The following is an 18,282-nucleotide window of genomic DNA, read 5'->3' as shown; positions in this document are numbered from 1 at the left end:
ATAAGTGTTTATAACTAGATTTTATTACACAATTTATAATAGTACAATCGTTACTGTTTACAGAATATCCTGCTGACGAGCACCAGGCTTCACGAAGCGAAGGTGAAGGTTGTGGACTTCGGGTTTGCGCGTCGCTTCGAATCTGAAGAACGGCAGCGTATGATGACTCCTTGTTTCAGGTGAGAATTAGATTATAATGAGAAGGTAATAAGGTATATTGCCCGGATGAATATAATATCTATTTGTATTTATGTACAATAAAATATGTATAATAATCGTTTAAAGATATTCGTTTACGGAAATAATTTATGTTTTCTTTCAAAATAAAAATCACATGCTCGTAAATCGATGTTGTGGCGTATGTGGTGTGCGTATGAAGAATAGTTATTTACGGTGTAAAATGAATAAAGAATTTTATAAATATGTTGGCGGACAATTAGTTATTATTGATTCTAATGATGTCGTATCTTACACAAAAAAGTGAATATTTTATAAATACTACAACTATATAGGCAGTATGTTAAAATATAACGTTATATTATTATTAACGAGTTCGAAGGTGGTTGAACCCTTTGTGGTTCGACTCCAGCGGTACCACCGATACAGCTATTTTATCATAACAGCAGCCTCAAGCTAGTAATATCTAATCCTATCCGGGGTTGATTACAGATGTCCATGGGCGGCAGTAGCCACTTACCATTCTGCATGCTCGTTTGCTACTCCTATATTATATAGAATAATGTTATATTATGTTATGTAGTCTTCCATACGCGGCGCCGGAGGTTGTGTCGTGTGCTCGCGGGGCGGCCGCCAATGCTTCTGGATACGGACCCGCGTGTGATCTGTGGAGTCTCGGCGTTATCTTCGTAAGTATACTGCTACCGATAACCGCGGATTGAATCGCAGAGGGTTCAGGGTTCGATCCCCGGTCGGACAGACAGAAATTATGAAATTAAGATTTCTTTTCTGGTTTGGATGGCTGTGTATTCGTTATTGTGTGTGGTCATGATAACGCAGGTGTTACAAAAAAAAGTTGGATGTAGAAAATATTATTTATCTCTCTCTGAACACACATAGATTAACTATTTTTTGTCTTTTGTTTCACTATTCTGGGGATAAACTATAACTAAGGGACATCTTTGAAAGGTGAGGTACGACCAGTGAGGTACCACTTCCACATGAATTTCTAGTGTAAAACAGATCTGTGTTACCGTGAAAGTATGTCGATGCCGGCTAACACACATGACCATCTTACTTCTCCAGGACTGGCGACGTAACTGTGATCAGCTTCTGGTAGAACTCCCGTTCTATATAAAGTGTTAGTCACAGATGTCCATGGGCGGTGACCACTTATCATAAGATAGGCTGCGTTACGTGAAAGATTAAAAAAAAAGTAAGGAATTGGTCATTAAGAAAAAAATGTGAGCCGTCACGGGACGCCTGGCAGATGTGAAACATCGACATTATTTTGTAAAAGTAATATGCAGAAAAGATAGGAACTAAATATGTCATAATGATCAAATAAAATATTACGATTTTTTTCCAGATAACGATGACTATTTACTGAATAAACATTTATTTTCATTAAATACAAAAATTCACGAATTTATTTCAAATCGTGACTACTTAATTCGTTTAATCAGTGACTTCGGTAATAGTTATTGCGCATGGCGACGCGTCGCCACACCGTACACACTACTGCATATAGACTGTATATATATACCATCGTATAGCGTGGCATCGCCATATCGCCACGGCATGCGTCGCCACGCCAGAAATCGGTTTTACGTGCGGCTATAGATGTTTCACATCAAAACCGAGATTCAACCATGAAAAAGATCAGGAACACACATGTTTCAGTTACATAGTAAGAAATTTAATAACAATAAAATGATAACTGACACTGCCCAGGCAGTACTGCCACTAGCTAATTTTTGCAACAGACGGCACGATCGTTTACTAACTTAGTTCTTACTGTTTCCAGTACTGCATGCTGTGCGGTAAGGCGCCGTTCCAACCGACCTCGAAGAAAGAACCCGTCACCGCTTTCATGGACCGCATCAGAACTGGCTACTTCACTATGGAAGGTTAGTTATATTGTGTACTAGCTGTGCCCCGCAGTTTCATCCGCGTTAAAAAGAAACAGGGGCACTGCGACTTCTAAAATATCAGTAGCCTAAGTTACTCCTTATTACCTCAGCTACCTGCCAATAAAAGTCCCTTTAAAATAGTTCCAGTCATTTCAAAGATTAGCCACAACAAACAAACAGACAGAAAGACAGACAGATAGACAGACAAAAATTGTACAAAATGTTATTTTGGTGTATGTACCCTATGTATATTCATATGCATGTAGTAAAAAGTGGTTATTTCAATATTAAAAACGGACACTCCAATTTTATTTATATGTACAGATTACTTGTATATTTTATCATAATATACTTGTATATTTTATCATAATGCACAAGAAAGCTCGCCTCCGAAAAACTTGTATTTTTGTGTACACCAAAATTGATGCTACTTATTAATAAAATCTTTTAGGTTATAAGAATTCATCTTAATTTGCCTATGTGTTAATCTATAAGTGTCTCCCCCTGGAAGTTTACATTGTAATATTTAGTTTACATTCCTAATAATAACAGCCTTGATTATAACCCCCTACAAGCATGGGCATAGTTTAGTAACTTTATGAAAGCAAGTGTCTAAAACAGTGGTTTAGCGTGGTTTAGAAAAAAAACCTGATCCAAAGTTTCTGCATGAATAATTTCTGATTTTTTCTATGAAAAGACAAAATATTATTCTTCAACGAGGAGGGCTCGTTGAAGAATAATATTTTCTCGCCTTTACTAGAGTGGAAGTCTGTACTTCCTAAAACTCTCCTTTTATATACCAGTACTGACAACTATCCGAAAGCGAAAATGATAATTGATAATTACAAATGCTTTACCTTTTATACACCAATGCCCTTAAGTATCCTGAAGCTGGACACATATAATAACATCTTTAATGTTTGTTCTCAGGAGCTGCGTGGGACAAGATATCTTCAGACAGCAAGCGCATAGTGCGGCAGTTGCTAGCTGTGGAACCTTCGCAGCGATTGAGTGTCAATGAACTATTGACGCAACTCGGTGTTACGCTCGATGATACTAACCAGTTTAAACTGGCTGTGAGTATTATGATGGATCTGTATATTTTAGTCGTTGGATTAACTGAAATTTTCCCAGAAATATAGCTGGATATCCGGCAATTGCAGATATTGATTATTAACGAACTGCTAACTATCGTATAGTATCAGCTCAATGCTTAGATGGGATAAAAACTAGGATTAGCTACGCTTAGTTCGAGAATTAGCTGCACGATTAACTGATAATCTAGGAATAGCAACAATTAGCTGTAGGTTCAGCTCTAGGATTTGCTATATATCACCGGAAAAACATGCGTATAATGCGACAATTAAAAACTGTGGAGTTTTAGCAGCTGCCCAGTGTTAATTGTCTAGAACAAACTTTTTTCATTAACAAAATGTTTGATATTGTTCCAGGACATGACAAAAGCAGATCTATACAAACGCCGTTCAAAGAATAAGCAGAGAAAGTCGAATACATTCGAACCTGGGACGTCATCGCAACTCGATGACCTAATGGACGACGACGATGCAAAGGAGACCTCGCTCATAGACACCATAAACAACCTCAAGAACAGAATGAACAAGAGTTCCATAGAGAATGACGTGGAGCTCATAAAGGCGAATACACATGACACGCCAGTCAATGAGTCCCCAGAACCGAGCTTTATGGAGGATTCCGATGAAATACCCTCGGTCAAACCCGTTGAGAAAACGTATGGCAAGAACCGTTCCAAACTAGACGATTATATATACATCGAAAGCAGTAAGGGTTTAGAAGGCACAGAGGTCGCCTTCCCGAAAACGACACGCGGGAAACGATCGAAAGAAGCCGATAAGTCCCCAGTGCCGCGAAAACGTAGGAAAATCGAAACGAGACAATCTAAGAACACTCCCAACGGTAACACTAAGGATACACGCTCACTACGCAATAGACCCGCTGAAAGAGACTCCGTTAAAACCCGTTCGAGTGGACGGTTGAAGAAACCTGTCGAAGTTAAAACACCAAAACCGGAAAAAGAGAAAACAACCAAGACCAGAGCGACTAAAGAGTCCATAGAGAACGACAAACCGGCTATCGCCACAAGGAGTACGAGGAAACGCCGTTACGAGGAAATCGCGAAGCCGGTGCTAAGGGAGAAGGGACAGAACGGCAGGACATCCCTCAAGAATAGCGCTGAAAAATCACCCGTGACACGAAAGGTCGCTAAACCGAAACGGGGGGCTAAAAAACCTGAACCACCCCCACCCCAAGAACAAGAGATACGTATGACACGCTCGAGGCGACGACGTTTAGAGATCAGCCTATCCCTATCCGAAGTTAAAAGTGTTTTACCGGCGCTGTCCTTCGAATCGGAACGCCGGGTCGATTCGATCGAGAGCAATCGATCCGCGAAGTCTACTAAAACGAAATCCCCAACCAAAACCAAAGGCAAGCGCGGCAAAGGCAAACGGAACGCGAGCAAAGCTAAGAAACCGCCCGTCCGTACTGTGAGAACGCGCGCGAATCGCAGGTGAAACTGCTCTTACAACCTCCGATATAGCGCCATCTAGCGACGACAGACAACGTAAGGTGTAAGGGTCTAGACTGACGTGCGACTGTTATCGGCGATCGACGATTTTGCTACTTTTGAATGCCAGTCGCAGCTACTAACCGTGAAAATGTGATGTAGTGTTAATGCAGTCGTAAAATCGTACGTTTTTGATACAGCGATCGATCGCAGCGAATCGCGAAAACGTGATATCGATGGAATCACCATCCATGCAATCGCTGAAATGTGTTACGGCTACGATGCGAATCGTCAAAACGTGATACACTATCGATACAATCGCCAAAACGTGATATACCGTCAATACAATCGCCGAAACGCGAATCGCCGATGCTATAGCGTGTCTAGGGCCGTTTCGCCTCCACAAATTCCAAATTAATAGTGATGCGTTAAGTATATACAATGGACGCTTTGCTCACGCGTAGTTTAGTGAAATGGATTAAAATTTAAATAATAATAATAATAATTAAAGTAAAAAAAAAGAAACTATTTATTCGACACAGAGAGTAACTTATATTTCTGTATTGTGTAGGTAGATGCTCCAAATGAGTTTCGCGATTGACTTTTCAGCCTTTATTTTTCCTCTATTTTTTTTTTGTAATTTTAATCCTTTTATTTAATGTTACTATTAATTTTTAAGACACCTTTTTTCCCCTTATTATTACCATTAGAGTTAATTCTTTGACGTTGGTTATTATGTATTTTTTGATTAGGTAATTAAATAATTAATTGAATAGGTAAATGGATGTGTGGTTCTCACTTCATCGTAGTGGTGTTAATTGTAAGCGTGGATTTGAATCACAGAAACGCTTTGTATATCAACTCTGAAATATCGATACATATTTAGTGACGTCACTTGTTTCATATAAAATATAATATTTATAGAAAAGCAGTGATAGCTTGCTTAGTGGTTTGAAACTCGCCCTCGCAATGAAGTCCGAGGTTCGAATCCAGACACCTAATTTTTCAAAGTTATGTGGGTATTAGAAATTAATTATCAGTTTTACTTAAACTAACCTGAGAGTTTAAAAAATACTCAATGGGGTATGAAATCTATCAATCTGCACTTGGTCAGCGCGGTGGACTATGGCCTAATCTCTCTCACTCTGAGAGGAGACTTGTGCCCAACAGTAGGAATGATGTTATCACGACTTCGGTTAATCATTTCATATTTCTTCTCTAATCTTCCTATGAACTTTCAATGTCATGTCACATAGAAAAAATATGTACAATCTATGTGTTCAGAGCGTTTTTGTGATTTAAATCTATGATCAATAGTGTCAGTAATTTATTTTGCATAAACAAACAGGTAGCTCCAAAAAATTTGGGTACTTTTTTTTTGTAAAGCTTTCTAATCGAAAATTGTTAGCCTGAACGGTGTTATGTGTTCGGCGAAATGCTCCAGAGGTCCAGCGTTCGATCCCCGTTACGCACAAATGATCGTTCTCAAAGGTGTGCGGAGTAACAACCCGACTGTCCCACTGCTGGGCATTGCGTTTGTAAAGTACATCTTGGGAATTATATATGAATTGTTATTTGTGGTAGTCGAAACTAAAACAAAAAAAAATAATTCGACTTAAATTTTCTTAGCAATTCGCATGATTAATTTACGATTAGAAAGCTATAATATTAAGCGGAAACACATCTTTCGTAATGTCGGAGTCCCAGGTTCGAATCCCAAGCAAGCGCTTCTAAGTTTTCAATGTTATGTTCGTTAGTATAAGAAATTAAATATCGCTTGTTTTACGTGGTAAACAGGAAAATGTCGTGATCCATGTACTCACTTGAGACTTTTAGTTAAAAAAAAAAGTTCTCCAAGGTTCGCTCATGTTTGAGATTTTTTTTTAAAATTATTGTACCTATACGCACTATGGATTTAACCCATTGAGAGTGACCCATGCCCAGCTGTGGGACAGCAATGAATTGATGTCGAAAATTAATAATAAGACGTTATGAAAGATGTGTCCGCACCGACAGTCCATATTTGAACAGATCTCTATCATTTTTAATACGAGTTAGGTTGTCCGTGTGTGTATATTTGTTTGAAACTTTAGATTTAATAGGTTAAATTTGTAAATGTGTTTGAATTAATTAAAAAAATTAAACGAAGCGTTTAAACGACGGTTTCACTTCCATCTTTTAAAAAAAAAATGTAATGTTAATGCATTGAAAAATAATAATGTTTTTTTTTCTTTCCGTGTAGATATGGTGTTAGTGCCAAAGCATGTATGTTCGTTGAAATGTTTGTTAGCTATTTGATTTGTCAATCGTCTCATCTATTCCCATTGTCACAATGTATTCCTTTCTCACACCACACTGTTCTCGCTGTCGACTTCCTAAAGTTTTTGTTTCATACCTCTATCATTGTTTTAAGCGCTTTTACCAAATAAAACGTGCGTTGATTGTTTCACTGTAAATAAAAACTTAGAGTTTAGTACAAAAAATAAACGGTGGAAGAATTAATATTATTTATGTAATTATTATTATTAAAATTAAAAATATAAATATCGAAAAAAAAATACAAATATAAATAATAATAATAATAATAATAATAATATGGTGTCACGTCGAACTGATAACACGTGATCATATCATTGGTGTTGCTATACGAAAAAAATAAAATAAAAAATCGATTACGTTTATTTGCTACGGTCTCGTGGGTATTTAAGTTAAATTCACTACACGCTGACTACAAAGAGCTTATTTATGAAAGAGTAAAGATTTTTTAACTAATGTTAATACATTGATTATTGTTAAATATAAACAAAATCGTTGTTGCTACTCACTTCTCAGTAATGTGACTTGTATATTACATATTGTAGCATGGAATTAGATATTTTTAATCATTCTTCTGTCGTCCGATGTGATTATACTTCATTTTAATGTAATATATTAATTACTTGGTCAAACGAGCGAATTCTATCATTAATGTCTCATGTGTTTCTGTATATCAAAATGCCCTTTACATTGTTATCTGACGAACAAATAATATAAACCAATGCCTGCATAGCTATTCCTATATTTTTCTTACGATAAATTTCTGATATTAGCTCATTTTTACATGACGGACATGAAAATTTGTAAAAGCAGCTTCCCTCCGTGGTATTTACACTTTTAAAGTGGGGTTAAATACCCTTTTAAAGTTGGCAACACAGCATGTCTAGTGTTGTTTCGACCACCTACGTGTATGCCAAACTGTATAATGTAAAGGGCATTCAACATTTTATATAGATATCAATGTAAAAGTGCATTCATGCGGGTGATATGATATTGGCAGATTGATGGCTTAACTACTTATTTATCGCAATGTTAATAAAAATATCAATGATTTAACATAATGACTGCATGTTATATCAACACTGTGTTGGATTCTGGTTTTGAACGATGAAGTTCTGTCTACTATCACATTTTAAAGAACATCTCATTGAATTTAGCAAACAGTGTACGAATGCTCACGAAAAGTGTAAAATTTGGAAATTTAGAATTTCCGCAGGCGTGTGAGAGTAGCATTTACGTCATAAACGTTTGAAAAGTGCACTTAATGGATTGAACCAAAAGATTATATAATTTTATAAAGTGTTAGGGTTATATTGGGTCGGCGTTAAACAAATTTTGTAACTCGTTACGCCAATGCCGATCGGAGATATTGGATTGTAATAAATATACCATTTAACATTTGTTTGACTTTTATTTGTACATTTTTTATTTATAGTCCGCGCCAAACTGCTAGTCCGCTCTGAAATTGACGCAGGTGTAGTCATACAATTTGCTATGGTGATTCGATTCATTTCTATATTCAGAGCGGACTAGCAGTATAACGCGCACTATACCTGCAATGCTTTTATCCCCTATTTTATGGATATTAAAAAAACTTATTAGTGCTAATTTTCGTTAAAAGTACATACACACAAGAGTACGAACTCATATAACTATCTAAATATATATTGATAAAATCGTGAAGTGTGTGCAAGGATGGAACCGACATCAATGTAAGAAAATAATTCTGGTTTATCAACGATGCCTAGTGATGATAAAGAGCTTTTCAGTCTGTGGGGGTCGTTAGTTCGAGTCTCAGTCCATAGATTTTTCAAAATTGCGTGCGTATTCGAATGTTAATTAATATCACTCGCTTCCACGTTAAAAAAAGTTTACAATGGTGTGTGAATTCCTATCTTACTTGGCCAGCACGATGGACCTAAATCCTCACTCCGAGAGAAGACCTGGACTAGCCGAAGAACAGTCATAAATATTAATGACGAGTTCTAATTGCCTCGTATATAGCACAGAACACCTATACATAGTAGGTATAGTATTCCTCTTATGGTGCTAATACTTCACTCCCTTCGAAGCTGGTTATAGTAGCTAAGCTATTTAAAAATACGTGGGAACAGGTGGCGCTCTTTCAACTTGCAACCATATTTGTCTATGGATAGTTTATGCCCAACATAGCTTTTGTTAAAGCAAAGAACTAATTAATTTACAAAATTTTAATATACTTAATACAAAGCCTTTTTAGTGGACAAAATACCATAAAATTGTGTCTTATGAAATAATAAAATTAAAGCAAAATACAAGTTTATTTTATTATCTTCCTAATCTGCTTTACAACTGTGGCAACATTTTTAGTGGCGGATCGCAGGCAGTAGGTGACGTGCGTGCGTGACATTATTTAGTTATTTATTCTGTGGTGGCAGACGTCAGGTGAAGATGTCGAGTTTGTGTTGTAAAAAATAATTAATTTGTCGACTTTTTGTGTTATAATTATGTGAATAATGAGATGAAAGTGTAAATAAATGTTAGAATAGTGTTCGCTAGTGATTATGGCGCATAGTGGTGGTGTTTTAAGTTCGGATATATCGAGAAGGAATCCGCAAGATGAGTACGAGTTGGTCCAGAGGATTGGTTCGGGCACTTATGGCGATGTGTACAAGGTAGGGGACCTTTCTAAACTCTATTTTCCTTTATCGCGCCGTCTAATTAAACTGTTATAAGTTCGGTGGTGATTCATTGTGTGTGTAACTGAATGGTAACGGTATTCGCTACGTCCCATATATGTGGGTGCCGTATGTGGTTGCAGTGGATATGATTGGTATTCGCGGGTACTGCGAGCGCATTTTTAATAACGTCGGCAGCGACCTTGGTGCGAAAATTTGTTTATGATTACGTTGGAACACACCCATGTGACAATTATATAAATTGCTTTGTCTCCGATATTAAAGTTCTGTCGCGGCACATCTCTCGGTTGTATGCACTTGTTAAGACGTGAAGTTACACTTAGGACGTAGAATATACTATACTTACTATAGTATAGACGTAATATAGCTTAAATTGTGATTAATATTACATTTATTTATGATATTAGAGATGTAAGGGTTGTCTTTGGTTCCTAAAATTCTTATAAATGAATTGGGATTCCTTCCAGTTAACTATTTACTATCGTTGCTTTCAATCACTGGATACCATCAAGAAGTTTCACAATTAAAGACAATAACTACACTGTATACCAAAACCTAACATAGTCTTGTCTATGAAATAGAATAAGAGTATGTGGTCAAAATTACATACTTCTTCTGGGTCTGGGTGTTTATGAATTTGTCTTTGTGTGCGTCTATTAAACTACTAGTGTTCCAATATTCATAGTGAAGAACTTTTCATTATGTCTATATTTCGATAAGAGAGAATAATATAATACTATTATATTACTAATAATATTAATGTTTTTTCGAATTAATAAAATACTATTATTAAAATAAAATACATAAAAAAATACTTAAACAAAAGAATTTATAATTACAGCTGAACGTAGGTAAATCCTTCTTCTGAAGTCAGTTAAAAATGACTTTTACATAGTGCAAATTGAAACTATTGTGCATAACAAAGTGACTGCTAGATTAGTCTACCAAACACCATTAATTTATTGTTTAAGATGCCATGTGATGTCATTGTGAGGTCTATAAACATAGATCTCAATTGGAGATTCTGGCGAACAATCTTTAAGACCCACTTACTACTATAAAATCTATACATGGATGCCAGTATAATTTATGCATCTCTTTTAAACATAGTTTAGTTTTGATGACACAATGAAAATATATTTTTGTAAATATTAATCTTATGCTGACATATTTATAGATGATTTAACTTGAAACATTTGATCTCTGTTTATAGAAGAATTATTCCTTTGTTTGATAGAGCTTTGTTTTCTTGGTATATTTTTAAATTACTTAAGGATGTTTGACAAATAACTTCTTAAGTTTTTAATAGTATTCATTAATGTATGAAACCTACACACATAATAGAAGCTCTATAGAGATATGGGTAAATTATTTACAGTTACAAGTGGATATAAGAAGAATAAATATATAGAAAGTGGGTAGAGTAGTAGGTGAAAGCTTATATTAAATAGATAAAATAATCATACTCTTGTCTTCTGTTTTACAAATGCATAGTATATACAAAAAGACATAAGCATAGACCCGGACCCACAACAGATTACTTATATATGAAGTCACCATCTTAATATTGAAGAGTGGCAGCACATCTGGTAGAGCCTGTTCTACAAGGCATCCATTACAGGTGTCCAGGTGGCAGTGACCACTTAGCAACTGGTGCATTGCATAATCATTTGCCACTTGATATATAAAATACTAGCTGACCCGGCAAACTTTGTATCGCCTCAAAATCTATTTATCAAATATATTTCATGTAAATAAATTATTTGACTTGATATTAGTGCACTCAAATTAACCTATAAGTGCAATATAAATAACAAAAAATCAATTTCAGTTTCGAGAAAACTGCTTTTTTTGAAATGTCGAGAGTAGAGCACAACCCCAACGCTTCGCTTATGAGGCGTGCAATAAAATATAGCCTATGTTACTCATGGATAATGTAGCTTTCGAATGGTAAAAGAATTTTTAAAATCGGTCCAATCGTTTTTGAGCCTATTCATTACAACCAAACAAACATAGTTTTCTCTTTATAATATTAGTGTAGATATCCAGAATTCGTAATTTAGATGTCTACTGTAAAGTATCATTAATCTAGTTTCTACAGTTGGCTGATCTTTACCAAGATAACTAGACGTTTTTTACATAACTTTGTTCATAAAAGACAACCTCCAAATAGCTAACAACTATTTCTGTCAATGTCGGGGCCAAATCTAGAAATGTTTACAGCTCTATTGTAATATTACAAAAATGTAATTTACATAGTTTAGTGTTTCTTTATTTTTCATACATTTCATACAATTCACCTGATGGTAAGCAGACACTGCCTCCTATAAATATCTGTAAGCAATTCTTTACATAACAGTGGTTCTACCTAAAGCTGATCTGAAGATCCTGAGGATAGAAATGGTGGTCTCATATGTAAGTCAGCAGATATGTATATGATGTCAACTTGAAACCAGAAACAATAGCATTTGACACTATTTTACTGGGTAGAAATAGGTGTGGCATAGGTGCTTGGAGAATCAGACTGAAAGATTCACCTATCTTTATTATTATTGTATATGTATTATAGAGATACAAGTGTACATTAAATTACCCTCACACCATACATACTTTTCTTTTGACCTGACTGCGGAGGGTAATGTTTTCTGCACATAAAATGGTTTGACTGAATTACAACCTGTTGTAGGATTCATCAAAGTTGGAGTATGCTATACATTTACCTAATTAATTTATTTTTTTGGATCTTCTATTGCAAGATAAAGATACTTGTGAGACAATTGTTATTAATAGTTCTCACATGTTTAAATTTTGTATTGCCTTACGATTCAAACAATAAAAAATGATAACATGTGTGCATTGTGATAAGGCTTTCTTTATGTAACACTGTTATCAACACAAATAGAGAACAAAAGAATGTAGCAAATTACAAAATAATGTAGCAAGCACTTTTGTGGCAATGTTTATGTGGCAAAGCTTTATTGTGGCAATAATTTAGAGTTATTACTACTCATCTAAAGTATTAATTTACTTTTTACTGTATTTTTACTTTATACTTTACTCTTTTTACTGAATTAAAGTTTTTAAATATAAAAATACAGCTTATGTATGCTCGTGCTAAACTCAAGTCAGATGGCATGTCTTGAAATTTTTACATAAGAGGACTGCAATTCCTGAAAGTAAGCGGTCACGAACACTCATGGACATTTGCAACTGCCTCCATATGGAAGAGGTGTTCTTCCTAAAGCCAATCACAGAGCACATGCAAGCCATCAACCACATAAATCGCGTTCAAAAAATGGTTAATGTGGCCATACTTTAAAATATATATTTTCACTTTGACTTTGACTTTGACATGTGTATTGCTACTCCTGACAACTAACATTTAAGACAGTCAGCATTCACACCCTTCTACCGAAACACAAATCTATTTCACACTACAAATAATGTGGAGGTGGTACCTCTCTGTTTGAACCATATAGATTCTACTACCTGTTAAATGTGAATGTTAAAGATTTTCTACCTATTTTGTAGCTAGTAATTTTTATAAAACAAAACTCCTGACTTATAAATGTAGCCTTTGTGACACCCATAATTTAGATTCTAGACGAATCCAATTCCACTTCATATCTTGAAATCTGTCAAGACGTTTCTACTGCAGGGTGATCCAAAGAATGGGACATATACATGTTGACTCAAAAAACATTACCTTCCACAATTGAGTGAATATCTAAAACATTACCAGGCACCACCTACAAACAACAGGTCTGTTTGCAACACAGTGAAAGTTGGAATCTGTATGTATCGGTATTTCTCACTTCTACTTTCATTCAACTTGAATTAATTAATGTTGATGAATTGATCTTGAATCTACAAATAGTGCTTGGAATTAATTTGTTAGCATAATTCTGTTAATAGGTATTAAAAATTGCTTGTAATATATGTTCAATATAATTTGAAAGTTATTAAAAATATGGGAACAAAGCAGATTTTTTAATATGGCTACTTTTAGTGTAAAATCTTTTTGTTTTATAAAATAACTCATATTTTTATTAAAATGTAAATTAAATTGGTTCTAATCAAAACTATTTATGATAATTAAGGAATATTATATTAATAATTATTTGCTTGTAGAATATAATTTGTATATAATACAAATTTTAACTTTCACAAGAAGGTCTAAAAACTTGCACCCATCCATGGTTTTCATGCACTTTCATTTAATTACTACCCTTGATATTTTTGAGATGAAAATATAGCCTATATAATTAAATTACCCCCAATAAGTTTGTCACATCTTTTTCTCTCTGAATAATGAAAATTTATTAGAAGATTATATCCATTACACATTGTCAAATGAACATTCTGAAAAGAACATGAAATGAATATTGTGTAAATTTACATGTATAGTAAACATTTAAGTCACATGCAACTGCCATGATCATCTAACTAGTCTACACATATATAGATATGAATACAAAAACAATATTCAAATAGAAACATTATCCTGTTAAAAATATATTCATACATTATCTCTAGCGGACTTAGGGCTCGAACACAAAACTGCGATGCGACGCGATGCGAATTCGCAACGCAGAAAATTGCGATGCGAATTGCTGCGATGCGATATCGTGCGGCGTAGCGTCTCTCAGGGTGACCAACAACAACAACCACTGTGCGATGCGAATCAATTCGCAAGTTCTTGCGATGCGTCGAGGGAGCTCGCAGATTTTTGCGATGCGACGTCGCATCGCAGTTTTGTGTACGAACCCTAAGGGGCGGTCCGGCCCGAGCCTGCAGGGCCCCCAAACATGTGCTAACCCTTTCAAACTAAAAAAGCACTAGTTGATTTTTTTTCGCTTTTATGGTTTAACCTAACGGTTAAGAAGTATTCAACGCCGGCTATGGACATTTGCAATACCAGAGGAGTCGCCAATGCATCGCCGACTTTGGATGGGCTTTTGAAGAGCCCCATGTCATAACGCTCTGGGTTTAAATGTTCACATAGAAGAAATATCTGTATGCAATATCTGTGAAATGTGTATTGATCATCGAAAAAAATAGCCAACTTTCCGCTCGGAGCCTCCGACTACCTTAGCCCGGCACTACACACAATTTCAAAACAAAACACTGCAATATATCTTGCATGAGGAAACGCATAGACTTGTTAATCATATTGATTGGCTAATAATAATTGTCCAAACGTACGAGAATGCCGTGCCCAGGGCCGGATTCGGTGTGGAGGCCCCTTATTATTTTCCGAATAAATGCAACAATTTTTTCTATCAAGTCTTTCAAAAACATTTTTTTTTTTATATATTTGAACCTGACGATAAAGCAGACGTGCTACCTGATGGAAAGTAGTCAACGTCGCCTATGGACATTTGCAACACCAGAGGAGTCGCTAATGCATCGCCGGCTTTGAAGGAGTATATTGCCGACAAATATTCAATATACTACATATTTCAACAAAAAATGTAGTGTTCACATTTCACACATCACAACGACTCAATTTATGTACCACATAATTTACGTCACTTATGAAATAATTTTCTATTTTATATTTTTGGAATATTCAGTCTTACTGTAATACTTGTAACTTTAAGTTATAGAATGTCATCTGATTTTTGCGATATCTTTTGTAATAATAGTGAGATAAATAAGTGGATAAAGACGTATGGTAGTAAATGTTGATGATTATGGAAGAATATATTGTATCTTTGGTATGCCGTTATAACAGTAGTAATTAGTTGACTACAAGTATTATTGTGAAAATTTGGTAAATAAACAAAAATTCGCTTACCTATAGAAATTTAGATTTTTCTCAATCCCCCTTTCGTATGGAGGCCCTTAGCTCTCTCGTATGGAGGCCCGAGCCAGTTGTCCCGCTTGTCTTCTTAAAATCCGGCCCTGGTTGTACCCATTTAGAACACTTGTTTGTTAGTTGTTACGTACAATTTGTAACAAGGCCTCGACTTTAGTGATGTGTTCCTGATTATTCATGTTAAAATACGTTATTGTTTTAACCATTTTGTGATGGAAATGATGTGTGTAAAACTATAATTATGAGTATAGGTAATTGTGTTATTTCGAGAATATTTATTTGTTCCAAATAGTATGTGTGTGTATGGGTCCATGTGTGTGTTTGTTTATATACAATTAATTATAAGACTTTGTACTGAAAACTTTGATAGTTCCAAATTTTCAGTAGTGTCGGACACGGTCAGCAATTGGATGAATGACCGCATGTGACTAAATTTTATACGCACTTCCAGATTTTCATCCAAATTCATATTCAATTGATATATCGACGATGTAGTAGCAATAACTCGTATCTCAATTTTTTACGCGAAAGCAATTTTTGCATATTTGGACTTAAATTGACGTATCACAGGTCGTCCTTAAGACACCAGGTCCGTAGGGTCAAAATTGAGCAAAATATTAAAGTGTGGCAATACGTTCTATGTGTTTTTAAAGTAGCGTTTCTTCTTATGTAAAGTAGCGTTTTTTGAGTTACGAGTTATTGCCAATTCGTCGTCGATATGATGATATTCTTTACATAGGATTTGAATGTGGACCTTCGTAGTATGTATACGTATTTTTGTCGTAAATGTACCCTACAAACCTTTGTGTGAAAGTCTCGTGCAAATTGATTCAGAACATAAATTAAACCTTGTTCTCGCCCTTCTAACTCGCGAAACAAGGTTAAAAGGGCCTTCCGTTTGATATTGTGAGTGAGATGAGTCTTCACTAGATGCCACTTTTGCAAAAACTGTTTTTTTATTCAGTCAAGTATTCGATGTTGTATTGTTATATAGTTTTTATATTTAATAGAATCGATGTCGGCAACGGTAATTAGCGATATAATTAACGTAATTTTAATTTAATATAATTATTATTCATTTGCTATTGTGGCGCGCTTAATGTAGATTTCTTGAGGCTAAATGACTTTACAAGATCATCTACATTAGTATCCACTCAGTGATTAATTTCAAGTAGAAGAATTCATTTTCAGGGTTCCGTACCCAAAAGGTAGAATCAGAACTCTATTACTAAACCTCCGCTGTCTGATCGTCTTTCACAGAGCCCTATCTCTTGAACTATAATAGATAGATCCTGGAAATTTTTACAATGCATGTATAACAGACTAAAAATAAAAAAAAATCCCCATAATATGTATGTAGGGGTCGTCATACAAGATACCGCTAATTATCGGCGTTTTTTTTGCCTTATCTATTGCACCGTAATAGGTAGGAAGTTCAAATTAACCTACCCTTACACCGAAACGGAATACTGTTTCACACTTTAAACCGGTGTAGCTGTGCTAACAACCCGGTTGAAGTATGCTTGTTGATCCGATTGGTCTTGCTTTCCTCTTCTTATTAAAGCACAACAATATAAACTACAATAAATAATACCACACCGAGGACAATATAACCTTTCAAAATAACTAAAAAACAGTCATTCGGTGACTGAAAACGTATGGGCAACGGAGCGTAACTCCATGATTCACGGTGATTCATGCGAACGAAACAGCAGCGTTCATCTTTACCTCGCTGTTATTAATTTGAGTGCGTAATTATGGTTATATGCAGTATAGTATGACTGTATGTTTACTTACTATTATCTAGTATGTTTAGTAAAGATGTGTGTGTTTTTTTTGTAAATCTTATACATAAAATTCTCTTGTCACTCTGTTAGTTACCGTACTCCTCCGAAACGTCTTTACCGATTTTCACCAAATTTTATATGCATATTCAGTAGGTCTGAGAATCGGCTACTAACTATCTATTTTTCATACCCCTAAGTGATAAGGGTTGTTCACCCATAACATTTTTTTATTTATATGGCAACACAACATTTGCCGGGTCAGCTAGTAGGTATATAGGTAGGTAGGTATAGTATGAAACTTTTACGAAAATGGGTGTTTGAAAAAATACAAAGTGACTTTAGTCGTCATATGGTCAAATGAAGTGCCAACCTCGTTTATTCTACTTTTATCATGATTTAACAGTATTCAGATACCTTCATATATTTCTTGATTAAAAAGCCTAATATCGATAAAATGACACAAAAAGCCTACTTGAGCCGCATAGCTCCTTAACTCGGCTCATTGAAAGAAAATCTTGAAATGAAAGGATTACTTAACAAATCCGATTGTATATTAGGGCCTTAGGAACGCCTTCAAGGAAAGAATTTCGGAGTTTAGTTTCGCATATAAATCCAGATGTAGTCTAAATTAGTGTGTATCTCGTAGAAAGTTAGCTACAATAGCTTATTTTGTAATAAGACATTATTTTCAGAGTCATGAGCCCATTCGATATTTTTGTTTTAGAGTTTTTCTGTTTTTAGGGTTTTAGAGAACCTAGTTGCGAAGTCTATGTATATATATTTTTTATGTAAAATGTAAGTAAATGTAACAAACGAGCATGCAGTCCTCCTGATGGTAAGTAGCTACTGCCGCCCATGGATATCCGTAAGCAGCCCCAGATAAGATCAGAGTCCTAAGTGCGGTCAGCCACAGATGTGTTGTTAATTCAAACGTTATTTTAATGTTTATGTTTAGAATTTGTTGGTTTGTATAGTCCGCGTAAAGCTGCTAGTCCGCTCTGAATATAGAAATGAATCGCGTCGCTATAACAAATTGTATGACTAC

The 18,282-nt window shown here is 35.3% G+C and overlaps 2 protein-coding genes across 3 annotated transcripts in view; both read left to right on the top strand.

Annotated features, from left to right (window-relative positions):
• The window catches only part of LOC140745939 (ribosomal protein S6 kinase alpha-5), a 133,785-nt gene extending 128,908 nt beyond the window's left edge, over positions 1 to 4,877 (top strand). For both annotated transcript variants that reach the window (XM_073077912.1, XM_073077913.1), the window contains exons 14-18: positions 64 to 179; positions 761 to 866; positions 1,985 to 2,087; positions 3,021 to 3,166; positions 3,542 to 4,877. In XM_073077912.1, coding sequence (XP_072934013.1) covers positions 64 to 179; positions 761 to 866; positions 1,985 to 2,087; positions 3,021 to 3,166; positions 3,542 to 4,642 — 1,572 coding nt within the window. In that variant the 3' untranslated portion in view covers positions 4,643 to 4,877. The remainder of the gene's footprint in view (positions 1 to 63; positions 180 to 760; positions 867 to 1,984; positions 2,088 to 3,020; positions 3,167 to 3,541) is intronic.
• Positions 4,878 to 9,312: 4,435 nt separating this feature from the next.
• hppy (MAP4K3-like protein hppy) overlaps positions 9,313 to 18,282 on the top strand; it is a 63,132-nt gene continuing 54,162 nt past the window's right edge. Inside the window, exon 1 of the mRNA XM_073077911.1 lies at positions 9,313 to 9,605. Within this exon, the coding sequence (XP_072934012.1) occupies positions 9,495 to 9,605 (111 nt within the window). The 5' untranslated portion in view covers positions 9,313 to 9,494. The remainder of the gene's footprint in view (positions 9,606 to 18,282) is intronic.

The sequence above is a fragment of the Epargyreus clarus genome, unplaced genomic scaffold, assembly GCF_041222505.1.
Source record: "Epargyreus clarus isolate Ecla_fem2 unplaced genomic scaffold, WU_Ecla_fem_2.2 ptg000011l, whole genome shotgun sequence".
NCBI lineage: Eukaryota > Metazoa > Arthropoda > Insecta > Lepidoptera > Hesperiidae > Epargyreus > Epargyreus clarus.
This window is presented reverse-complemented; position numbering and strand designations above follow the sequence as displayed.